Raw genomic sequence first — 26,421 nt, 5'->3', positions numbered from 1 at the left:
CATTTGCCCCTGTAAACTGGGAGAGATGATAGTGAACATGCCGCTCCAACACCTTAGAAAAAGCAGGCAAAAGGGAGATGGGTCTAAAATTAGCCAAAATCTTCGGATCAGCTGATGGTTTTTTCAGCAATGGTTTTATCATAGCATGTTTCCACATAGCTGGAACATTAGTATTTAATAGTGATTGATTAAGGGCTCTACAGATCCCAGAGAGCTGCGGAGTGTCCAAAATTTTAAGTACAGAGATTGGAAGTGGATCAGCCGGTGATCTGGATTTTTAATTTACCTAAAATATCTTTTAGGCCTTGCACAGTAATCTCAGGCCAAGAAGTAAGGGGCTCATACGTCAAGCAAGGTTGACGGGCAGTGGCCAGATCAATATTGCCAGTATGATCAATAATATTGTCATCGGACACCTGGTGCTGATTTGCTATATCCAAGTAGATAGTATCAATCTTCTTTGTGAAGAAACAGGCACGTTCCTCACATTGATCACTACTCAAAGGCAGTGAACTGGCGGTTGTTTGGGCACCAGCAAGTTCTTTGACTAGTTTAAATAGTATTTTCGAATTATTAGTTGCCTCAGAAATAGTCCTGGTAACATAGCGCACCCTAGTTGTTGCACAGGCCTTGTGATATTCCTTAAGTTCCTTCCTATAAGTGAGCCCTGCTTCTAAAGAGTAGTCTTTTCTCAAAATGCGTTCCAGTCTTTTGCATTTGGATTTCTCTACTTTAAGGGATTCATTGTACCATAACGCAGGAGATTTATGGACATTGACTTTCTTGTGTGATAGAGGAAGACAAGATTCAATTGCCTCCTTGAGCCACCTGTTTACCTTGAGTGACACTATTTCCATATCGTCTGAATCAAGGACAACACCCAGAGGTTTGCAGTCCAGGGCTTTATTTAGGAGATTCATATCAAGCTTTTTCCAATCTCTCTTCCCAGTCCTAAGAGTCTTAATAGAAGGAGTGGGGGCATCAGGGATGACCAAACAAAATGTAGATAAAAATGATCTGTCCAATGTAAAGGTAGAGCGGGAAAACAATGTATGTGTGGAAAATTGGACAAAATAGGGTCCAATAATTACAAGTTTGACAAGAACTTGGGTACAGCCAATCACTAGACATAGTATTACATTTGGGATTCACCTTAGTTCGTAGTGCATGAAATGTGTCAGACGAATAGGCCATACGGGTCGATGGATTTTGACCAAAGGTCGTGGACCCAGGGCCCGGGCGGGCGAAGACGGGCTTGCCTTTGGCGTGCCCGCTGCGTGGCCAGGAAGTGATGGCCATATTATGCAGGTGAGGGCGGGAGGGGCGAAGAAACTAGAGCGTAGCCTCTGTCTGCTTCCCCCAAGATGTCTGCCCCCCTGACTGTTCCGAGCACCAGCGCCTAATCGACTGAGCAGGGAAAATGAAAACGTAATAAGGTGGGTAGCAACTCCAAAGAATAATAAACAGTTTTTAAAAATGCATTCAGCAGAGAGTAAAAATTCGAGCTAGCTCGCTTTCCCGGCTTCCGCCTCAGGAAAGGTGCATACTATCTATTGCTTCATTAGAGAGTAAACAGGTTGCCCATGCCCCAGGCTGATATGATGGTGTTGAGATATATGTGTGACAATAAAATAGTGTTGCATCACTTGCTGATCAAAGATTCCTTAAACAACAATGATGTGTAACTAAATTCTGCACATTAACGATAATATTTATTCATCGTACAATTGAGATCATTGATAGACAGTAAAAAGATACACTATTTTCAATCCGATTCAAATTTACTCAGACACGGCATATCACATAAACCACCAAATAATTGATCATGTGTAGTAGAAATCATAGATAGGAGAGCGGGGAACCATCGAGTTCTGATGAAGACCTCTTACAGTATTTATTGATTTTGGCAGAGGTCGAAACACGATGATTCCCTGGGGGCTTCCTCTGAAAAGAAATGGCTTTGAAGTGGCTTTAGTACAATAATTTTTGTCCAGCACTCTGTACTCAAAACAACAAACAGGGTTTGCCAGTACTGCAACTTTGGGATGTTTTTTTCATACCACTAAGGAATGTGTGAGGTAAGACTTTATATAAACTGAATGACAATACCCTTGGTAAGTCCCCAAAAAGTTTAACTTCTCATACTGAATGTGTTTTCAAAAATAGGAGTCCAATACTTAACAATTTGCCTTAAAATGTGTCTAATGTTAATTTTTTCATCCACTCCCTCCACTACATATGATTATTTCTTAGGCGATTTATAAAATATGTACTCTTTGGGTAAATTGGTGTAAGACTGGGACTGTTCACAAAATTAAATAATATTAGAAGATTGAGAAAGTATTTATACATAAAAAACCAAATGTATAAATGAAAGTTTTATACTCGGCAAATGTGAAGGAATTTGGAGTTCTGGACGCTAACACTTAAGTTGGTATTCTTAACGTGATTTGTGGGAGCTGCGTGAGTACAGCAAACAGAAGCTAGTATGGACAGTTGATGGTCTCAATTGAAGCAATGGTGTATGCGGACACAGAATCTCTGTATTAATAGGAAAATATGACAGCGAAATGCTAGAGTCTAGTATGTCACTTTATCTTTTAGAAATAAAACACACTTTTTTAAAAGCTCATGCCTTAATTCAAATATATTTGTTTGTTTGTGAATTAAATTAAATATGTCATCATTTGTGTGTTTCTTAGGTCTATACTTGTTACTGTAGTGTTTTGAGGTTCAAACTGTTGAGATTTTTCAGGTTTGGGTCCTGAACTTCCTGTAGTGATTTACTGGGGGTCCACAGAAGTCCAAAGGTTAAGAACTGCAGCTGTAGATATAGAGTTTCTGATTCAGAGCCCGACTGACTGTTTGATCCATCACTAATGTAACCGATATCCCGGCCACCTTATTTCCGGTGCATAATGTCCCGTGGCACTTGCAGTAAGTGGACGGGATATCTTTCAAGCTTGAGTTGGATTACCTGTTCGCAGAACTCTAAACCGGGCCCTGACATTCTGAATAAAACATTATCATTCCATAGTAGTGTATCAAGAGTGTTTAAACAGCCAAAATACATTTGTACCTGAAACGTTTGGCCTACCGGGGTCACGTGTAAAGGCTGAGCCTCATTAGGAATATTTACATGGCCTCTATTATCTGTAGTATGGTCTCAGTGAGGCTCCGAGAACAAAAGGAGTGAATTCTTTGGAGTAAGACTACCTTTGGTCTTCCAGTCCTGCTTTCTGATTGGCTGAGGGCACAGTGTTGCTGTCTAGTGTTTCTGTGAGAGTTGTTGCCTGCTGTGGTCAGACTTTACTCAGTACCTCTAGATAATGGCTTTTCATTCCTTTTCCCACAGGTTCCTGATGAGGTACGTCATCTTGGAATGTTCCAGCAATTAACTTCAAAGCTGTAGACTCTGTGTACACCGAGCCCTGCCATGGTTGGGGACGAGATAGAGTGGTTGTGATAGTTTCCGGGTGAAATTGCCTCTTTTTACAGAACAACAACCCTGCTGCACCCCCCCCCAACCCCCACCTTCTCGCCCCAAACAAATGCATTTAGGGATTCTGTTTCCCAGATTCTGCTGATGCCTGGCGGCTGGACCCCTGCGTTCTACTGAAAAGAGCCTGTGCAGACATTCCTGTTGTTTCTATGTTAGTTGACCTATTTTTGGGAGAGCAGATACAAGGAAATGTTGATCTGCTAATTCTTAATCTAGCTTGTCCTGTGTTTAGGAACGGAAGCACGTTTTACTTTGGATGGTGGATGTGATACATAAAAGACCTGGAAGGCAGCATTCTTTGGAGCCCGCGGCCATGATTGTATGTGGGTTGTATGACTGCCGCCATGCTCTCCATTAGTCTTTGTTAAAGTCTAATACTGTTCCTGAGGGTAAGCGGCCTGAATTCTCCACACAACAGCACTGTGTTGCGAGATGGACAGACAAGAAACTTACCACCTTAGTGACAGCACCTCTACTCTTGGGGGCTGCTCACACCATGTCCAGGTTCAGGTATAGCTTCTGTTTGTTACATCTGCTACTCTTCTTCCTAACTCTTAGAAACCCTGCACTGCAAATAACTGCAAGAGTTCTTGACATTTCAGTGAGTAATGCTCTGTATTAACTGATGGTTACTCACAGCAGCACTAGCTGGACCCAGTTGTATCCCTCATCTTCCTACAGTGAGTGCAGCTCCTGACCCAAGTATCCCCTTCCCAGCAGGTCTGACCCTTTCTACAGTAAATGCAGTTGGGTGGAGTAGTGTAGGAAAGTGGCGCTCCCCAAGATATCCGCATAGGGTATTTGATATAATTAGAGTTGTGTGCGGTGCAAAGAGGCAGGGACAACCACCCTATTCCCTAATACGGGGTCAAAGACCACATACAAAGTAAACAGTAGTCCACTGCACACGCTCAGAGTGTAGAGATAAGTAACAGTAATCTAAAACAACAGTCTTCTTCTTTAATTCTGTATTCTTTTTGTGTTGCCTGCTTCTGTTGATGATGTCTCTAAACAGCCCAATGAATCTCTTAGAATCTTAGCCAACACGTGTTTCGTCGCCTTGTAGGGAAATGATCCCACAACTTTGTTAGGGCTATTGAATTGCCTTAAGGACTCCTTGATTTTGGTGATACTTCTGACCCAAAAGTCATCAATATTCTTTTTTCACTTAAATATTCACGCTTGTTGCGTCAACTAAGTGTAAGCCTCCAAATGTGGGGAGCTCCAATCTAAAGACGGATCCAGCAAGATTCCTGGCTACATGAACGCTCGCACATTCTGCAAGTACTCCGGCACTGCAGCGTCCCACTGCTGTAAGCACGCCAGATCTTCCTTTACAGAGGGGTTATATGACATTTGACTATAAAAGCCAGAACCATTACAATATTGTACACATTAGCACTAACATTCTTTTAAGATCCAGCTTACAAAGCAGCTTCCTAGCCAGGCCTCACACTACAGATCAGATGTTATAGGAAGTTTTTAAAGCTGATTGTATGTTTTGTCTGTGTTGTTTTGCTGGTGGTTGCTGAGTGAGATGTGTTTTGACTGACGTAATCTAAACCACAGAAAATGTGATCCACCAAAATTTACAACCCGGAAGTAGGAAATTTAATTGAAACCTCAGAAAATGAAAGAAACCAAAATGTACAAGTAGGAAATAGAGAAAATTGAAAGCATCAAAAAGTGATTAAAGTTAAATTTTAGGTATAAAATTCCAACAATTTCTAGGGTGTAGGATTAGGGTTTAGGTTTTGGATGTACCTTTAGAAATATGCATAGGGTTTGAATTAGTGAGTATATGTTTTGATGTATTAAAATAGAGTGCTTATTGTTTCTGTGCTTTAAAGCAGGTAGAATGCTATGTAGTTTGGGTGTATTGCATAACTTATTTTGCTTTTGTTGGTGATTGTCTTGTTGGACTTTCTTCAGTTCAAAGGCTGTCAAAACGTTCACCTCAAGAAAGACTTCTTCCTCCGGCATCAGTCCTGTGCTCGCTCGGAGACATTCATCAACCTTCGAGAGGTCAGCAACCACATCCGCCTGCCGCCCGGAGAGTACATAGTGGTCCCCTCAACCTTCGAACCCCACAAAGAAGGAGACTTTGTCCTGCGCGTCTTCACAGAGAAACACTCCGACACAGAGTGAGTGAGATGTCCTTCATTCCATTTGAGGGTCATTATTTAGATATTGGGGTCTGAGTGACCCTGAAGTAGGAATGGCAAGGCATTGCTGTCATGTGCCAGATTAATGAATCACAAATCAGGCCAGAGATTCTGTTACTATAAATCAATACACAATTATCGTTTTCGTAGTGACATTGCCTTAAAATGTGACTTTTCTGGGATATTTCATGGATTTCTTTTTTGGTTTCCTTCACATAACCTATTCACAAACCTGTGCAATATAGAAAAGAAACCAAGACAAAGTTTAATTTAAATGTTGTATTAGTGACTTACGAAGCTTAGGAGTCAATGCCACAAGAAGACCGGGGAAGGTGGACTCTTGCTTTCATTGTCATACATAAGATGTGTGACCTTTTATTCCAATAACATTTACATTTTGGGCATTTGCACTACTTGAAGCGATTGAAGCGAAGTAAGATCTTATTGATTAATGAAGACTTCTGGAATTACTGTGGTTGATACCTCATGGTAGGTGACTGAGGCTGATGTTCTGTGGCTGATGGGAGGCTGATATCGAAGGTTGGCATCTGATCGAAGAGCGATGTCTGATACCTGATGGAGGATTGCTGATATCAGGATCATGTCCGACAAGGGTTTTGTACAACTGGAGGGATTTTGGAGTATGTGTTTTGAGATTGAGGCTAATGGCTGATCAGAAGGTGAAAATTAGTTAATAATATCTGAGGCTGATGTCTGACCTCAGAGAAATTTTGCACTGATTGATATTTTTGTTTAACACAAACTTTATTGCATTTTTTCTTAACACATGATACATTTGTTTTTATTCAGTAATGTCATATAATTCTACATTTATAGGCTATAGCACAGGGGTTCTGGATCATGTTGTTACAATTTTAGTCACATCCCTCCATCGCACGACCTCTGCAACTCACTCGCCTGGTTCTTTCACAGCAAGATCGCAGACATACACAACAGCTTCAGCACACAGCCCACGCACCCTACCACCGAACCAACGCCCCCCACCACCACCCTCCGCGCCTGGACCCCAGTCAGCACCGAAGACACCATCTGCACGATGAATACCATCCACTCCGGATCACCAACCGACCCATGCCCCCACCACGTCTTCAACAAGGCCAACTCCATCATCGCACCCCATCTCCGGGACATCATCAACTGCTCCTTCAACACCGCCACCTTCCCGGAGAGCTGGAAGCATGCCGAACTCAGCGCCCTACTGAAGAAACCATCGCGGACCCCACCGACCTCAAAAAATACCGCCCCATCTCGCTCCTCCCTTTTCCTGCCAAAGTCATCGAGAAGATCGTCAACAGACAGCTTGCCGCCTTCCTCGAGACAAATGGATCCCTTGACCACTCGCAATCCGGTTTCCGAACCAACCACAGCACTGAGACCACCCTCATCGCAGCCACTGATGACTTCCGAGCCCTGCTCGACAACGGGGAAACAGCGGCCCTCATCCTCCTGGACTTCTCCGCAGCGTTCGACACTGTCTGCCACCGCACCCTAGTGCAGCGCCTCTACAACACCGGAATCCAAGAGAAGGCACTCGAGTGGATCATCTCCTTCCTCGCCAAAAGAACCCAGAGAGTCCTCCTCCCCCCTTTTTCAGATCCAAGGCCACCGAAGTCATCTGCGGCGTACCACAAGGATCATCTCTCAGCCCCACCCTGTTCAACATCTACATGAGCGCCCTCGCGGCCATCGCACGCCAACACAACCTCAACATCATCTCCTACGCGGATGACACCCAGCTGATCCCCTCCCTCACCAACGACCCCGCCACCGCCAGAACCAACCTACACGAAGGGATGAAAGACGTAGCCGAGTGGATGAAGAACAGCCGCCTGAAACTGAATTCAGACAAGACGGAAGTCCTCATCCTGGGACCATCACCCTCTGCATGGGACGACTCCTGGTGGCCCCCCACCCTGGGCAGCGCACCCAAACCAACAGACCACGCACGCAACCTGGGCTTCATCCTGGACTCCTCCCTCTCAAGGACCAGACAAGTCAACTCCGTCTCATCGTCATGTTTCAACATCCTATGCATGCTCCGAAAGATCTTCCGATGGATTACCACCGAAACCAGGAAGACGGTCACCCAGGCACTCGTCACCAGCCGACTGGACTACTGAAACACCCTCTACGCCGGAACCACAGCCAAACTGCAGAAAAGACTCCAACGCATCCAGAACGCCTCCGCACAACTCATCCTGGACATCCCCCGCCACAGCCACATCTCCGGACACCTGAGAGACCTGCACTGGCTCCCCGTCAGTATAAGAATCCAGTTCCGACTCCTCACCCACGCACACAAGGTCCTCCACGACCTGGGACCCAGGTACCTCAACAACCGCCTGACCTTCTACACTCCCACCCGCCAGCTAAGATCAACCAGCCACGCCCTCGCCACCGTTCCACGCATCCGAAGAGCCACCACAGGAGGAAGATCCTTCTCCTACCTGGCTGCCAAAACCTGGAACTCCCTCCCTATCTGCCTCCGTCTGACCCAAGACCACCTCTCCTCCAGGAAGCAACTCAAGACCTGGCTGTTCGAGCAGTAGCGGACCCCCCTTCCCCCAAGTGCCTTGAGACCCTCCAGGTGAGTTGCGCGCTATACAAATGTTATGATTGATTGATTGATTGATGTATTGGTGCACATATTCTTATATCCATTGTATGTCGTACGACTTGTGCTTTCCTCCTATTTTGCTCTGCTTGATGGTTGATCAGAGGCTATTGTCTGGCATTGGTGTTTTTTCCGAGGCAGTTTAAAGCTCACATTTCACTGCTTATCAGAGGCTATCTAAAAATATTTGAAAGACGATACAAGTTTTCTGGTAATATTGTATAACTAATCTGAGTATTAAGTGTGATCTCCACCCTAAGGCTACTACTTGAGAGGTGATTTGAACTTAATCATTTACAGCTCACCCAAGAGTGATTATGGTTAATCTATCACTGTTCGGAGGATGATGTTGGGTGTGTGTTCGAAGGACGATACCCAGTGCTGGTATTGGAGTATACTATGTCTGAGGCTGATGCCTGGTGGCTGATATGAGGTTTATATTAGATTTGGTTCATCTCCGGTTAATGTCGGATGTTGAAGTTTGAAGACTAATCTCAAGCTAATACAAAAAACATAGTTGAGGCCTCATGAAAATTCATGTAGAGGAGATTTTATGCTTAAAAACAAGAGAAAGGTAAAAAAAACTGAATATGGGGGTGTGAGGTGACCAATGGTATCTAAATTCACATGATGTGAGCTTGATATGTAACAATATGTCTGATATCTAGTCGGGATTGAGAGTTATGTTTCTCATCTATAGAGGAGAGTAATAGCTGCAAAAAACCTCATCTCAGTTTAAAGCAAACCTGTGATTTATTGGGTATCTGTTGTGACTGAATTGTTTTTGTGTCATTAGAGAGCTCGATGATGAAGTCACAGCAGATCTTCCAGATGAGGTAAGAAATACTTTGTCATTAATGCATTCAAGGTGTTTTCCTTTAAGTAATACAATCATATAAATTACACCCATGAATAGAAAAATAAAGGAAAGAGTTATTAAGTTAAGGCAGACCACAATGTTTGATATGCATGAAGGATTAGTTACTTACCTGTAATCCTAGTTCTCATCCAGGGGTATACTTATCAAAGTCATAATCTATGAATAATCCCCGCCCATGTGCGGGAAAAATGCCGAAATTACATAGGTTTGCATTGCAAGAACCATACCCTCCTAACCCATAAGGAAAAGAGGAAGCAGTGAGACATTGTCATCCAACAATGCTTGATTGCCTTAAGGAAAGCTTGTAATTGCAGGCAGTTGCCTGTAGGCTGCATAGCAGAGCAATGAAACAAAGAAGAAAAAAACCTGACACCTTGCCTTTAAGGCTTTTAAGGGTTAGGGTACCGTGCCTTTAAGAACTGCTGGAGACCCTCTGCTCCCATGATGCACATCAGGTGACAGTTAGGTCAATTCTTTTTGACGGTGGACTGTGTACAGACACCTGAGTAGAACAAGCAATTAACATCAAAACAACTCAAATAATGCTCGTCCGGGGAGGAGGAAGGGTCGCTTAGGACTTTGATGAGTATACCCCTGGATGAGAACTAGGATTACAGGTAAGTAACTAATCCTTCTCATCCAGGGGACACTCATCAATAGTCATAATCTATGAATAGAGTAGCAAGCCCATATCAAAAGTCTCGCGGACGAGCAATAGAGTATACAGACCATGAGAAAACATCATATTCACATTGCAATCATGCAAACAAATTCCTTAAAGAGGCCTGCCCAACCTGAGCATCAGCCTGAGCATCAGAATCTAGACCGTAATGGCTTGTGAATGTATGCACTGATCGCCACGTAGCTGCCTTGCAGATTTCAGACATAGGACCGTTGCGAAGGAGAGCTGTGGTAGGAGCTTTCCTTCTGGTAGAGTGTGCTTTAGGTCTGTCCTGTAAGGTCTTGTTAGCTTTCTGGTAGGATAAAGCTATACAAGAGACGATCCATCGAGAAGTAGATATTTGAGATGCAGCTAGACCGGTGTTCGTGGAACCGTAGTTAATAAAGAGCCGGGCAGACTTCCTAAGTGTAAGACTTTTTGCCAGGTAAATCTTCAATACTCTCCTGAGATCTAAAGAGTGTAATGATCTCTCCGGGGGAGTGGATGGTTGAGGAAAGAAAGTGGCCAGAGTAATAACTTGATTAATGTGAAAATCCGAGAACTCCTTAGGAAGGAAGCTCGGATGCGTACGTAGCACCACTCTATTTGCATGAAACACAGTGTAAAGTTCCTTGCAGCACAGCACCTGAATCTCACTCAGCCTGCGGGCGGAAGTGATGACTACTAAAAACGCGGTACAAAAGGGGGTGGGGATGAACGGAGCATCTGAATCATTCAAACACTCACACCCAGTCAAAAGATCTGGGTTTAATCCATCACCGTTCTTTAGCTCACTCTGCCACCCCAGTTCAGACATGGCTATATGCAAATCAGTCTGACCCTGTGTTTCATGGAAACAGTCCAGCCCGAACTGCCAAGCCATGTCTTCCCTGGACCGGAAACAAGCTTCCGAGGACCGGTTTCTGGCATTCCAGCCGTCTTCAGCCCGGCTTGCTTGAATCCAGTGGCAAAGTGAGCAAGGGACTCACGTCTGAGCATACCCTGACACACTTATGGTGGCCAAAGCGGTACAAAAGGGGGTGGTGATGGAGGGAGCATCTGAATCAATCAAACACTCACACCCAGTCAAAATATCTGGGTTTAATCCATCACCGCCAGAAACCGGTCCAAGGAAGCTTGTTTCCGGTCCAGGGAAGACATGGCTTGGCAGTTCGGGTGTGAGTGTTTGATTGATTCAGATGCTCCGTCCATCACCACCCCCTTTTGTACGGCTACTAAAAACGCAGCTTCCAGGTTAAATGCTGCGAAGACGCCTTATGAATAGGCTTGAAAGGAGCACTAATCAGTTTAGTGAGGACAATATTAAGTTCCCAAGGCGGAGAAGGGGATCTCACTGGTGGATAAACCTTCCTGAGTCCCTCTAGAAACTCCTTGACACTGGCCTTTGGAAGAATGAGGTCTGGGTAAGAGACTTTCTGTAAGCTGTAATAGCAGCCAGATAGACCCTGATGGATGGGTATTTCAGGCCTGACTTCGCCAAGTACAGTAAGTAGGGGAGGATCACTTGCTCCTGACCCTTACTCAGATCAAAAGCGTTGTCCTTACACCACAGGTAGAATCTCTTCCACTTGAAAGCATAAGACTTTCTGGTGGAGGGTCTCTTTGCTTCCCTGAGAATGTGCATTCAGAGAGGTCTAGATGTCCGTACTGGATGACTTCAGGAGCCATGCAGTCAATCGCAGAGGCGGGATGTTGGGATGAAATACTCTCCCCTCGTTCTTGGTCAGCAAGTTCGGGCGGCAGAGCAGCCTCCGGTGTGGGGCTTCTGACAGTTGTAGGAGATCCGGGTACCACCACTGGCGTGGCCACTCTGGCGCTATCAGGATCATTCTGGTGTTGGGCCTGTAAAACTTCTGTATGACCGCCGGGATCAGAGGGAGTGGCGGAAAAGCGTACAGCAATGTCTGCGACCAGCTGATCAAAAGTGCATTCCCCGTGGTCCTTGCTGAGGGAATCTGGACGCAAAGACTGAGGCATTTTGTATTGGCTGCGTCTGCGAACAGGTCGATGTCTGGCACTCCCCGTTGCTGAAAAACGTCCTGAGCGACTTAGTCTTTGAGCACCCAGTCGTGCGCTTCTACGAAGTCTCTGCTGCATGTTCAAGGTTCCTGGAAGATGAACGGCTACGAACATGAGACTCCTCGCCAGAAGCCAATTCCATATGGTCTGGGCCTCCAGAGACAGGACCCATGACCTGGTGCCTCCCTGCTTGTTCAGATAGAACATTGTTGTTGTGTTTTCCGTCTGAATCTGAAGGGAACTGGACTGTAGGGACAGGTACAGAGACTTGAGAGCAAGATGGACCGCCCTTAGCTCCAAGAAGTTGATTTGATAAATTCTCTCTGTCTCGGACCAGAGACCTTGTACCTGAAGCTGGTCCATATAGACTCCCCAACCCTGCAGTGAGGCATCTGTAACCACTGTCTGGGTCAGAGGTATCTGATGAAAAGGGACCCCTTGCAGAAGGTGAGAGCGTTTCATCCACCATTTGATGGAGTCTCTGGCAGCTTGAGGGAGAGAGACACGATCTTCCAAACGGCCTGACCTCTGTGTTCATTGATCTTCGAGGGACTGTTGTAGAGGCCGCATGTGAAGTCTTGCATTGAGCACAATGTATATGCATGAGGCCATCAATCCCAGCAGCGATGACACCTGCCTGGCTGTGGGATATGTAGAGCTGAGAAGAGTGTGGCACTTGATCAGCATTGATGACAACCTCTCCTCAGAAGGACACACGCTTGCCTTTGCGGAGTCCAGGAAGGTGCCCAGATAATGTATCTGTTGTGTGGGGTTGAGGACTGACTTCTTGTAGTTGACTGGCAAACCCAAGGAATGCAGCAGATTGAGGCAGTAAGAAAGATGGCTCTGGAGTAGTGCAGGTGTGGAACTTTTTAGAAGCCAGTCGTCTAGGTAGGGATAGACGAAGAACTACCGCCTGCAGAGGAAGGAAGCCACCACCGCCATTCACTTACTTGGAGAATGTCCGGGGGCGGATTTGAACCCGAACGGAAGTGCTCGGTACTCGTAGTGCTGGCGAGAAACCTGGAACCTGAGGAATTTGCGATGTTTCACTGAAACTGGAATGTGAAAGTAGACGTCCTGCAGGTCAATGGCACACATCCAGTCTCCCTGGTGAAGATGTGGGAAAATCTGGTGCAGGGCTAGTGTTAGACCTGTCAGCCCTTTGGGTGGACCCTCCTATCTATTTATTTTTGTCCCCTTTTTGCTCCTCAATCTCTTTGTTTTATGTCTACTGGACTTTTCAGGTGTTGACCTAGGGGTTAGGTGCTCTTTGGTGCAGGGCTAGCATTCAAAATTTCTCTTTTCATATAAACCTGTTCAGCAGGCGCAGGTCGGGGATAGGTCTGTACTCCATGGTTACTCCTCGTTTTTGGACCAGGAAGTACCGTGAGTATACCCCCTGGTTTCGCTGATCAGGTGGGACCTCCGCTATGGCCTTCTTAGAGAGGAGGGGGGTAGACACTTTGCTCCATAACAGCAGGTTTTGTTGTTGAAGAAAGAGCTTCAATTGTGAGGGAACTTGTGGGGGGAGACTTGGACCTCAGCAAGTAACCATGCTGCACAATATTCAGCACCCATCTGTCTTTTGTTATGGTTTCCCACTCTTCCAGGTGAAAAATGATACTCCCTCCTACCGGAGTGGGGAACAGGTGCAGACAGGGCCGTTTCTAGGTGTTTTGCCACCCTAGGCGAGAATTGAAAAATGCCGCCCACTCCCTTTTACTACCATCACTCTCTCCCCCCGTCATCCAGGCTAGAAGCTTCAATAATTTCCTGCTTTGATAGAGTTTCTATTATGGCCTTTGGGCATTTTTGAAGCATTGCACTAACACATTGGTGTTGGTTGGCACACATCAATGCAGTAAATCACTCTAGCTTGCTCTCACATTCCCTCAAAGGTGAAAAGGTAAAATTTGTTCCTTGACAGGATATCACATTCTTTGAAAATCCAACCATGAAGATGAGTGCAAGAAGGCCCTCGCCATCGTCTCAGAGGCACCACCTCGGAGTACATATTGGAATGGTCCACCACACCTTAGACACACTTATGGCCTGTGTCCATCATCTCACATGGGACATCAATCAATGGTAGAGGCAATGAAGGAGCCTTGGAATGGCCTCTAGTCTTGCCACTCACTTTAGATGCTGGTCATACCTGGCTAGTAGAACAATAGATCTAACCTGTCCTTTGCCTGTTTGGCTGAAAGTAACTTATGAGCTAGAAACAAGATAACGTTTCTGTGTGCCTCTAGAGCTATCAAAACAGGTACTTACACCTGTTCTGGTTCTATAGGTTTTCTGTACGGTAGACCTTCCTCCCAAACCAAGCTTTGACTGCTAACCACTCCAGTGGCAACTTGTTTTTTGACCACCATGTATAGGCCCAGTAGAGTAGGACACTTTTCCTGTGTTTGTTTGAACTTCCACCTGTAGCTCTGGCAATGACCCTGAGTCAAATACAAGAGTGACCCCAGGGGCGTCAATGTCTGGAACAGAGGCAGCAGGCACCATAACAATATATTCTCAGACCCTGCCCTGGTTTCCACTACAATACACTTTCTAGATCCTTCACCTCCAGGTGTGGAGACAACCTCAGCCTAAAGCTGAAATGCTGCCTGTGATCTCGACAGCAATGTTGTCCAGGAAATGCAGGCCTCTGGCCATGGCACTAGCTCAGGCACAATTAGGGTATTGCAAAGTAGGCACCCAGCACCCTTTATCTGTTCCACAGCTATGTCGACAAAGACCATCTAGCTGTTTACCTCTAGCACGCGTCTGTTCGTTTGCAGTGGCTACTAGGAGAAGGCGCTGACAAGCTGACTGAATTCACGGGCATGGGTGGCAAACGGGGCCGGACTGGTAACGAAAACTGGCCCTGGCAAAGTGCTCGGCCAGCGGCCAAGCTCTTTGCCAGGGCTGGTTTTCGTCCGATTTTGTTAAAGGCCCTGTAACAAAATTGGCCCCCAGGGGCTCAAAAGCGGCCCCCACCCGTGCGGCACACCGGGGGATTGCCCGGTGCCAGCTACGGCCAGTCCGGGTCTGGTGGCAAACCGAAAATGATTGCTGTGGGAGATGGCACGAGGCAGCCCTTAGCCTGCTGCTGCAGAGTCAATGGCCGAGGCCAGACACACAGCGCTATGGCTGCCTGGATGAAGATCAGATCACCAAGAGCAGAGAGTTAAGTAAAGTCAGTTTTGCCACCCCCACCCGAGTATCTGTAAGAGTACTAGATTAGTGCCCTTCAATTTCTGGTCATTTGACCTGACTGTGCATGTTTAAAGTCTTCTTAGTGTTTCTCGTAGCTGAAATTAGTGCAATTTCTGATATTTATGTGCTTCCCTACCCTCATCTTTATGTTGCTTGCCAGAAAGTATCACTCATAGTCCCTGAAACGTCACTCATAATTACACTGAAATTATGCATGTCACATCACACATAGCATTAAAAAGAAATCAGCCATCCCAGGTATAGAATGATGTTTAATTATCTCTGCAATTGGTGTAATCCTAATATATTAACTCTATTATAGCCCTTTTATCATCATAACTGATTGAACCACATGTTAGGCCCTAGTCATAATAATACCATAAAAATATGGGCAGATATTTACATCTCCAGCTAAAAGTACTTTTCTTTTCTATTTGCAAACGTTCCCAGAGGTATGCCTAAAAAGCTGCCCCAGACAGAGATTTCCGTGTATCCTGGGAACTCATGATACATATCCCAAGGGCTCCTCTTCCACCCGTGCACAGCTCTTCTTGCCTTAGAGTTTTGGCAGCTATGGTTTAATGGCGTGCCTGGAATGACCCGGCCCTGCACGCACTTCAAACCCCTCTCAGCTCCAGACAGACAACACTGCGGTGCTCGACTTACTGCTTGCTCACTTATTAATACTTAGTCTGGGCCAGGTTATAAGTAACTGACCAGGCCATTAGCCCCATATATTTTTTTACATATACCTGCCTGCCACAGGCGACCCGGATCCCACCAAGGTCTCCCCCCGGTACCTGATAGGCAAGCCTGCAGGCAGCAGCGGGAACTCTCTCTCTCTATGCCTCTTGCCGGCCACGCGCACACAGCCTCCGCCTGTGGCGCCGAAGGCACGTTACATGGCCTCACGGGAACGTCACTGGGGATTGCACAGCACTCGAGACAGTCATGGAAGGATCGCAGCTAATTTTTGATGATAGATAAGATATGGGGAGAAAGCACACCAGCCCAGCCACGAGCGAGCTCAATAATTGTTTGGGGTGAATAACGCGTTGCTGAATCTGAGCTTCTACTCAGGCAAGCACCTGCTTCATTTATATCTGTAAGTGCTTCCTGACTGTTGAGGTTTCATTTTTTTGCAGCGGTGGCCGGCCGCCCTCCACCTTTTGCCGCCCTAGGCGGCTGCCTAGGCCTGCCTAATGGTAGAAACGGCCCTGGGTGCAGAGGAAGCAATGCCTCACTGCTTGGGAGGCTGCTTGGAGGCGGACTGTTGTTGCTTGTTGTTCCCCCTTCCTCTGCCAGGTCGCTTCTGCTGGAATTGGGACCTCTGCTGGTTCTGGGAGGACCATTGAGGGGTTTGAACCCTCTGTTGTAAGGGACATTTGTCGCTCTGTCGAAAGCGTTTGCGGAACTCCTTCCGTTTCTCTAGGCCAACTGCCTTGACCGTATCCAGCTCGTTAAAAAGAAGGTTAAGGATCTTCTTCTGTGCATCCGGCTTAAGACTTGTGAGCCCAACCAGGCTGAGCGCTGCGAACAGATGCCATGTGAGTAGCCATGAGTGGCAAGATCTGAGGCGTCCGCTGCCGCGCTGATTAATTGGTTGGCTACTTGACCAACCTCCTGCAGAATCTCGTGGAAGTCCTGCCCATCTTCTTTGGGGAGCTTGTCGGTAAACCTTGCCAGGGAGTCCCAACGAGATCTGTCATATCGCCCGACGAGGGCTAAGGCACTTGCAATCTTCATAGATGACGCAGAAGTATTGCACATTTTCCTGCCATAAGAGTCCATCTGCTTACTATCCTTTTCTGGAGGAAATGAAGCTGATGAGGATGCGGAGTGCGCCCTCATGGCAGCTGCCACAATGACTGAGTCCTCTGGGGGATCAGATCTAAGAAACAAGGGATCTTCGGCTGGAGCCTTATACTTTTTAGCAATCCTCGACGGAACTGACCCCACTGTAGCAGGGGTAAGGAACATGGCCATAGCTGGTTCTAAAAAACCTGGCACCAAAGGAAGCAGCGGTCTAGGAGCTGTATGATGGTGTAAAGTGTCAAAGATAATTGACGTAGGAATCACAGGAGTATGCAAGGTGATATTCAGCTTCTTTGCTCCTCTACCCAGAACGTCGGAGAAAGTTCTGATGTCATCGATGGGAGATACCCTTGATAGAGGATTCGAAGAAAAAGTAGGCGAATAGTCCCGAACGGAGGACCTCGTGGAAGAAGACCAGGTGGATGATCGTCTGCACCTCCTCTTGTGTGGACGTTCGTGGTGCGAGCTGTGACGACCCCTTGACCATGATCGGCGTGTGGAAGGTGACCTTGGTCTTCTGGGGGAGACTTGGAAGGCCTCGCAGGAGCACTTCTATCAGGAGAGGTCCTGGATGGCGAGTATGTCCGAGAGTAGTCCGAGCCCGGACTTCTGCGGTCAGTTGTCCCGAGATCCTGCAGCCATCGAGGTGACAGACCGTAGGCCCTCTTCACGCCAGCTCTAGATTTCTCTGGTGAAATCTGCATAATATGCAGCCCTGGGGATTATGACTGCGCTCTTGACGTCGATCTAGATCTCAACATTGACTTTTCGCCGGGCCTCCTCCGTGGCCTCTGCAATTTTTTCCCTCGAAGTCGATGAGGTCTGCGTCACCTTCGGCGTCGATGTGCGTGGTGATGCTGATCTCGACGTCGACCGCCTACGGCGATGTGGAGACCTTGATGTCGACCGTCAACGGCGATGTGGGGACCTCGACGTCTACTTTCCATGATGTTGTGCTGGCGTCAACCTTCTCTACGTCGAATGATGGGACCTTGATGACGCTCTCGACGTCGACAAGTCCACTTGCGGCATGATTTTCACCTTCGTGACCTCGAGGGTGGCGGAGAGTGTCTTGACGTTGACGGAAGCCTCGACGTAGATGGTGCTTTCTCAGGTCTTTGACCCCACAGCTTTCAAGCCCGAAGTGCTGTGCCTTGACGCCAACTTACTTGCATGCGGCGGAGAGTCTCGACGTGGAGATGATGATCTGTCCCTCGACGCTGAAGAGTGCATCGGCCTCTTTGATGGTGATCTCGACAGTGACGGCGAACATACAGTCATCTTCTTCTTCCTGGACTCAGGGGAGGTGGAACGTCGACGTTTTCGGTGTTGCTTACTTGAAGAAGGCGCTCTGAAGTCTCCATGGTCACCTCCATGATGGCTTCTGTCCTTCTCTAGCTGGGCATGAAGCTTGATGCGTTCTCTGTCGCGGCAGAGTCTGCCTGGAAAACTTCTGGCAATGAAATGATGACACTGGTCAGGGTTGTTTGAAGTTGGAAGACACACAATACACACCGAGTGTGGGTCTTACAGGGCCATTTTCTTGCCACAGGAAGGACATTTCCGAAATAAAGCAGGCAATCTGACTGGAAAATTTTTGGAAATATTAAAAAACCAGTAGAATTTGCCTTCAGAAATCAGAAAATGTCGAATTTTGTGAGAAAATCTCAAATAAATCCCTTTCAGTCAAAAAACTGAAGAGCTCAAACTCCAGGATCCTCACAGAGGGAGCCTGAGAAAAGAACTGACCTGACTGTCACCTGATGTGCATCATGGGAGCAGAGGGTCTCCAGCAGTTCTTAAAGGCACGGTACCCTAACCCTTGAAAGCCTTAAAGGCAAGGTGTCAGGTTTTTTTCTTCTTTGTTTCATTGCTCTGCTATGCAGCCTACAGGCAACTGCCTGCAATTACAAGCTTTCCTTAAGGCAATCAAGCATTGTTGGATGACAATGTCTCACTGCTTCCTCTTTTCCTTATAGGTTAGGAGGGTATGGTTCTTGCAATGCAAACCTATGTAATTTCGGCCTTTTTGCCATGTTGGAAACATTCTAGGCTGCATGTATATGTTTTCACATATGCATATATATATAAATGTATTTTCTATATGCTCTGGGATCCCGCACATGTGCGGGATTATTCATAGATTATGACTATTGATGAGTATCCCCTGGATGAGAATGGTATATATACACAAACGAAACCTATAAATGAAAGGATTTAACCCCTCCGCTGCGGGGGTAATTCCCCCACGGTGCGGGTGGGGGGGCCGAGGCGCTGCGGTGCTCGTGACGAGCCCAGCTCGTCATGAATCACAGTGGAGCTGTGCTCATGAGGAGCTGGGCTCGTCACGACTCCGCCCACTGATTAATTCTCCCGCACAGGCGGGGAATCAATCGCGCGTGGGCGGACTGCGGCCGTTATGACGAGCCCAGCTCGTCTTGAGCACAGCTCCACTGTGACTCATGAGAAGCTGGGCTCATCATGAGCACGGAAGAAGTTAAGCCAAAGAAAATCATAGGATCAATTTATGTATGACTCCATTATAAAATAAACATAGTATGAATATGTTTTTAATACAGTTTTTAGGAATCTGCATACTAATAATAAGACACAGATTCTAAGGTGTCTATCGGAGGAGTTTGACCCAGTGGGTATATGTGATAGTTTTGCCAGTATTTGCGAATCAGTCGCATCAGTATTAACCTCAAGTAAACCTGAGTCTGTTAATCACGTGTAATCTTGGTTTAATCACGAATGCTCAAAAGCCTATACAAAATTGTAAATAATCACCAACGAGGTGGCTCGGGACCAGGTAGCAGTTAGAACTGCGAAAGTACTCCATAAAAAAACAATTTAATGAAGGAAAGCAGAAATTAGAACTAGAGCCTGGGAGGACCTCGAAAGCGCTGCCCTCGCAAAGGATAACAGGGTGTTTTGTGAGATAGTAAATCAACCCTTTTTATCTGGATAGACAAATCGGGTATTGAATGCAACATTATATAACCGGTATGACTCAAACATTTTACAGATATTTTTAACCCAGTTAACACAGGCGACATGCTCTTAACTTCAAACAACTGTTATGTTTCGCATGCAGACCTTCTAAATTTTAGTAAGACCATTACGGCTGAGGAAGTTCGAACAGCGATTTTACGCTCTGCCACTGGAAACATGCCAGGACCAGATGTGGTTCCAGCTGAACTATTTTTAACACAATATTGACTTTTCGGCACCTCTGGTAACAAATGTTTTTAGAGTGATTGTTATGAAGGAACCCCTAGAGACTTGGTGGGGAATATATAGTAGTACCCACATTCAAGAAAGGACAAAGAGATTCCTCATCAAATTATAGACCGATCTCGCTGCTGGACGCCCCAACTAAAATATTTGGCAGGGTAATCTTAGCAAACCTAGAAGATTGGGTGTTGGATGAATCCATCTTAATTGAAGTGCATTATGTGTTTTGTCTAGGTTTGTGAATACCAGAGCAAGCCTTGAACCTTACATTGATCCTAGTTCCAGGGGCGTAAAACAGGTCCCCACAGCCCATGCAGTGCGGGGGGCTCCAAGGGGCCCCCTCGGCACTGCACTCTGGCCAGAGAGCTCCTAATTGAGCCTGGAGGGGGCCCCTCTTCGCACTGTGCAGGGAGGCCCCCTCAATTTTCGTTACGCCAGTGCCTAGTTCCATATGTTAAGGCCCGGAGAGGAGCCCTTCACATGGTGTTTTATGGGCCTCTCCTGTGCCTTTGACTTAGTGAATTGGGATATCCTATGTAACATTTTTGGTTGGGCAGGTGGTAGATCCTGCATTATTGCACATTATAATATGTTTACACCAAGATAACCACATGAGGGTTCGATAGTCCCAACAACTCCCCCCTATCCAGGTTGAACGAGGTGTCAAGCAAGCAAGGTGGGATGACTTGGACTATTGAAGTACTAGCCCATCACGAAAAGATTACTGCATTTCGCTTTTGATTACGGCATTAACGATCACGATAAATGAAATTTTTACATTCTGCCCTTTGAGTCCTGAAGAAGTTCTAAGGGCTTGTGCCTTAAAACAACGAAACACATTTGCTGCTTTTATGATCACATGTGGATGTTGTAATAAAGGATGAAAACAAAGAAAATATAAATTAACTGAAAAGTAATCTGTTCGGTGCACCTCCTTTTGTTGATTTTGTTGAGTGAATCTGTGGCCAGTGGCACCAAAGAATGACAGGTACTGGAGATTTGGGCACGAACAACAACTCTTATAAGACAGCAATGAGAGAGTGAGGTGCTATTCTATAGGTCAATCATCCGGTATTGTGTTTGGAAGCATTTAGATCATTGTTTTTTTACAAAAGCAGCCACCTATTATTTCAGACAACGACTTTCAGCGAACGTAAAGATCAGTTAATTTATACAATGCTGTAGAGCCCTGCAGTCGAACAGCATCCAGATTTTATGTAAAACACCTTAAATATTCTTACGTTGCTTGATTCTCGAAGGGATCTGCCCTGCACTTGTAAATGGATGTTCGAAGCATGTGTTCTATAGATACACATGTTTTGTTGGGTCCGGATGTTTGTAAGTTGTTTTTCTTGGAAGAAGTCTTTCCGAGTCACAAGGTAAAGTGATTCCTCCTTTTGATGATAGTGCACATGGGTATCAACTCCATTGTTAGATTGTTTTGTTTCCTCCTTCGGGTTTGCACGTGTATTGCTGCTCTCCGGTTCAAAACAGTCCTTCAGGTTCCCCTCGGTGCGCAATCCACTGTACCCTCGACGGTATTGTTATCGTGCGTGTTTTCCTCTCACCGCGTATCGATGTGATCGTGAAAGTTTCCATCATCGGTCGAAAACATCATGGGCGTCCTTCAGGCCTAGCCGCGTCAGTCCAGCCTTCTGCAGATGGAATGGACTCCGTTTCAGTTCTCTCCTCTGTGCCACTCGGAAGTTCCCTCATACCAACCTATGCCAAGTCTGTACCTTGTGCCTCTCACTGGAGCACAAGGAAGAATACTGTGAGGCTTGTCGGTCGTTTAGATTGAAAAAGACCCTTCTGGATTATCAGGCTCGACGACGAGAAATGCAGCGCCAAAGCACTCAACATACTCTGGATATCTTCAGAGATGAATCCGAACAGGAAGAAGCGACAGCCGTGGAAGAACAGGGGGGCCGACCAAAGGCGAGAAAGTATAAACATACCCTTGGATCCCATCCAAAGAATGCCGCTGGTGGGGGAAGTGCTGAAAAAAACGTTGACATCTAAGGACGAACAAAGTTGAGGAAAAGAGAAGACGGCAGCTTAGACAAAAGCAGCTGAATCTTTGACGTCGAAAAAGAGAAATCCACCTACTCTCGACTCGAAATAGAGTGCAAGAAAAGAAGGATCGAAGTCGAAATGGTAGCCATACTAAAAAAAGAAAGATTTCAACGCCTTGTTGCAGGCTTTCAGGATTCCATCGAAGCCTTTGACTGAAGTGTCAAAAGAACGGACGAACACGGGGAAACTAGAGCCAACACTCCCACCTGAGCCTTAGGAAGAAGGAGAACAAGAGCAATGACAGGATCTCAAGGCAGATTCCCCCAAAGAAGCCATCAACACTTATCTTTCAAGACCATCATCCCCAGATGATGTGGCCATGTATAACTAACTGGTCAAAAAAGAAGCAGAAAGGAAAGGGGTACAGATGAGATGAAAAGGCAGACTTGTTTCTTTCTGGAAACAATTGATACCATCACAAAGCAAGGTCCAATACCTTCCTATGCTACCAAGCATCATGTATCTGAGGAGAGAGGCTTTTAAGGAGACAGCAACATGTAGGGCAGTAACACCTAGGGAGAAAAAGAGCAAACTCTCCTCCAAAGAATCAGCATAGATCTGGGGCAATGTAGTGGTGGATTCAAACATCATAGCCACAGCCAGGAAGAGGGCAAATATTCCTACCACCTCTGGCCTACAGCCACATAGGGAGAGCAAAACAATTGATACAATGGCAAGAAAATTCTAAAAAGGATCCGCTGCACAATGGAGGATAGCAAACTCCAATGCTTTGTTAAACAGGCATGCCCATCGAAACTAGGAAGAGATGGCAGAACTAATGAAACACCTGTGTGACCAATACCAAAATAGAACAAAAGCCCTAGCTGAAGAAGGGACAATCATTGCAAACACATGTCTAAAGTCAGCACTAGATGTTGCCGACACAGCAGCAAAACAGATGGCGACAGTAACAGCTTTGGTATGTCATGAATGGCTCAGGATATCAGGCTTCAAGAATAAAGTACAAGCTAAAATTGTTAACAGTCCACTTACCGTGGTCTGTCTGTCTCGGTCCCACCCCAGCTCCAAAAAAAACACAATAAAAAGCTTGGGCATCTGGCTGGACCACTCCACAATTTCAACGATCAAGCAGCGAAGCCATCGGCCTCCTGTTTTGGTCTACTCAGGCTACTATGGAAAATCCTTCCCCTGCTCCCATTCCAGGCAAGACAAATCATGGCCTAATTCTATCATGCCTGGACTATGGGAATGCCCTTTATCTAGGGGCCCCACAATCTACTACTCGCAAACTCCAGATTATCCAAAATTACCAGCATTCAACCAATCCAGAATTAAAGAGCCTGCATTGGCTCCCGGTCAGGGAAAGAGTTCAATTCAAGGCCCCCACTCCCTCGCGCCTCCCCCCCCTTCCTCCCCCCCTCACCCTTCCTCCCCCCCCACCTGCAGGCAGAACCTAACTTACTCCTGTTTCGCAAACTCCTAAAAACTTTCCTTTTCAATAAACCTTTATAGTCCTGATCAACATCTTTGCCTGCAGCGCTAGGATGCCTCAGGGTGGCTACCGCCCTTTACAAATATTCTTTTAATTTCATTTGACTGTGTACATTTATTTGGCAAAGCAGCAGCCAACAAGCTACAACAATTAAAACGAGCATTTACACTGCAACGGTCTCCCCTTTCCAAAAGTTAGAGCTGTTGCCATTGTAAATGACAATTTTTTTTATTTATGTGTTGATTTTGAAAACGGATAAATAAATGGCATTGTAATTTACAATGTCAATAGCTGAGCATTGATGTGCGCGTGCTCACACTGCTCACTTCTCACTAGTGGAGAAGTTACGGCATGAGGTCATGCCAGGTGAGCGTTGTAGGGGAAGGGGAATCCTTTAAAGAGAGTCATTTTCTCTCTGGCTTTTCCTTCTCTTTTTGAAACTAAGGAGCAGCAAAATTGTCTTGGTCATCGTCTTGGTGTCACCATGGCTTTAAGCCAAAGCTTTTCCAATATTATATGCAGCCCATAGTTGCTGCTTATTTATCTTATGCAACTAACTACTATTGACAAAGTCAATAGTCTCGACTTGTTGTAGATATGTTACTTTTATCATATATCTGGATGTAATGACAGAAACAGCAAAATACAGGCTCACTATACTACTAAGCACAGACTTTTAGTTTACATGTTTTTAAGCCACGCCCTTAATTATATTGGCCATGCCCTTTTGAGAGACCTCCAGTTTTTTTCATCCCACTTGAAGCCCAGCGTACTCGATTTACTTCTTGCCCCCACTGCCCAGAGAAGGCTATTTCTCTGCTCTGATTACTTCGTCCAACCGTCACACGCTGCTGCACTCACACCCATACCTGCACACTCCTCCGGGTTCTTCTCCTCAGTGTGACCGCTCGCCGGTATGATCTCTGTGTCTCGGGCGGAGCGGGCTCGGAGAGGAAAAGGCACAGAGAGGCACGGATAGGGAGAGAAACAGTGAAGAGGGCCACGGATAGGGAGAGAAACAGTGAAGAAACAGAGATGAGGGGGCAGAGGAAGAAAGGACAGCGAGGAGGGTAGAGAACGGGAAAGGCCGAGAAAGTAGGCATTTATGGTTCATTAAATTCAAAGGGGAGACTGGAAGAAATCAAACAACACTGGATTTAAAGAAAGAAAGGGACGTGGGGTGGAGTGGAAAGAGCAAAAGAGGCAGAGGGTGCACAGGGGAAATTTTGGAGAGGCAGAGAAAAGAGCAGGGAGCAGAGAGCAGGGCAGGGGGAGACTGAATAAGCGAGAGGCAGTAAACCAGCAGTGAGAGAGGAAAACTAGGGGGCACAGAGAGTAGAGGGGGAGAGGGCAGAGAAGAGGGTAAGAGTGAGGCATGACGAGGGAGAGGCACGTTACGGAGGGTGGCAGGCAGGAAGACGGGGAGCAGAGAAACGAGAGCGAGGTATAGAAAAGAGAAGAGGGCAAAGCAGGGAGAAGGAGAAAGGGGCAAAGCGAGATGGCATCATTGAGAGGGCAATGGAATGAATGAGGGAAGGGAAGATTGACAAGGGTGAGAGGAAAGGACCGGCGAGAAAAACAGACTGGTGAGAGAAATGTGGAGGGGGTCGAATGATGGAGGAAGAGAGAAGCAAGGAGAAGAGAGAAGCAAGGAGAAAAGAGGGCGAGAGAGAAGCAAGGAGAAGAAAGGGCATGAGAGAAGCAAGGTGAAGAGAGGGCAATGCAAGAGCAGATACTTGAAGACGCGAAAAGAAAGGCAGAGTGAAAGCTACTAGAGTCGACGAACACAGACCGTGAGATGTGACCTCGATGCAGTGCCATAATTAAAGGCATGTCATATCCTGAAAAGTTAGGGCAAGTTCTTTGCGATTCAGCACGATGTCTCTGTGAGGCGAGCACCTGCTGCTGGCATCAGGAGCGACCTGCGGGCCAGAAAAAGTTCGCACCCCGGCAAGGCCAACGCAGCCTTTCATCCCCCCAAACCGGGAAGGATTAAAATGGGAGGTAGTAATATTCATTTAAATCTATGACACATGCTGAAGCGGCGTTGTTAAGCGGGGTGTTGGAGCGTGGAGGGCAGGACCCATGCAAGCACCAACATTGTGAATGAACTCCTGAACCTCCCCCCCCTCCTCCGATCAAACACACACACTGCAAGTAAACAATGCGGCCTCCCTCTGAACGTGGCTGCGACCCCACGCTTCGTGGCACCCGCAGACATTTTAAAAGTAAAGCGCGGGTGCCGCGATTATAGCAAAATGAAAGAAATAGAAAAACCTCTATTTCTTTCATTTTGGTATAATCGCGACACCCGGGCTCTACTTTTAAAATGTCCGCGGGTGACGCTTTGTCTTTGTGCTCCCTGCGTCGTTCCTCCACACACAGCCACTCGGCGTTCCTGTCAGCGTGCCAGCGCTCACCCTCGTCAGCTGCTCGGTCCAATCACAGAGCATGCTTGGAGCTGACATGAAAGAGGAGGGGTGAAGGAGGTGGGTGGAGCCAGCGGGCGGGCTGGCGATCTAGCTGTTACATCAAGCCATCAGTGCCACAGACAAAAGAGTGGCTTACCCTAAATAAGCCATTTTAACGAGGCAAAAAGCAAGAATGGGCATTTACAGGGACCCGCCAACGCAGACAACCCTGGAGGATGGGGAAAGAGGTTGCGGCATGCCAGGAGACACCAGGGCGACAATCTCTCCCCACCTGCCTCCCTTTCCCAATAATCGCACCTAAATGCACTGTCTAAT

At 46.5% G+C, this 26,421-nt stretch overlaps 1 protein-coding gene across 1 annotated transcript in view; it reads left to right on the top strand.

Annotated features, from left to right (window-relative positions):
• The window catches only part of LOC147706810 (calpain-1 catalytic subunit-like), a 581,687-nt gene that overhangs the window by 481,736 nt on the left and 73,530 nt on the right, over nucleotides 1–26,421 (top strand). Inside the window, exons 12-13 of the mRNA XM_086925938.1 lie at nucleotides 5,435–5,646; nucleotides 9,099–9,138. Of these exons, the coding sequence (XP_086782064.1) occupies nucleotides 5,435–5,646; nucleotides 9,099–9,138 (252 nt within the window). The remainder of the gene's footprint in view (nucleotides 1–5,434; nucleotides 5,647–9,098; nucleotides 9,139–26,421) is intronic.

This window comes from Lissotriton vulgaris, chromosome 6, assembly GCF_964263255.1.
Source record: "Lissotriton vulgaris chromosome 6, aLisVul1.2, whole genome shotgun sequence".
Taxonomy (NCBI): Eukaryota; Metazoa; Chordata; class Amphibia; order Caudata; family Salamandridae; genus Lissotriton; species Lissotriton vulgaris.
Note: the sequence above shows the minus strand (reverse complement) of the source record. Positions and strands in the feature narration are given on the sequence as shown.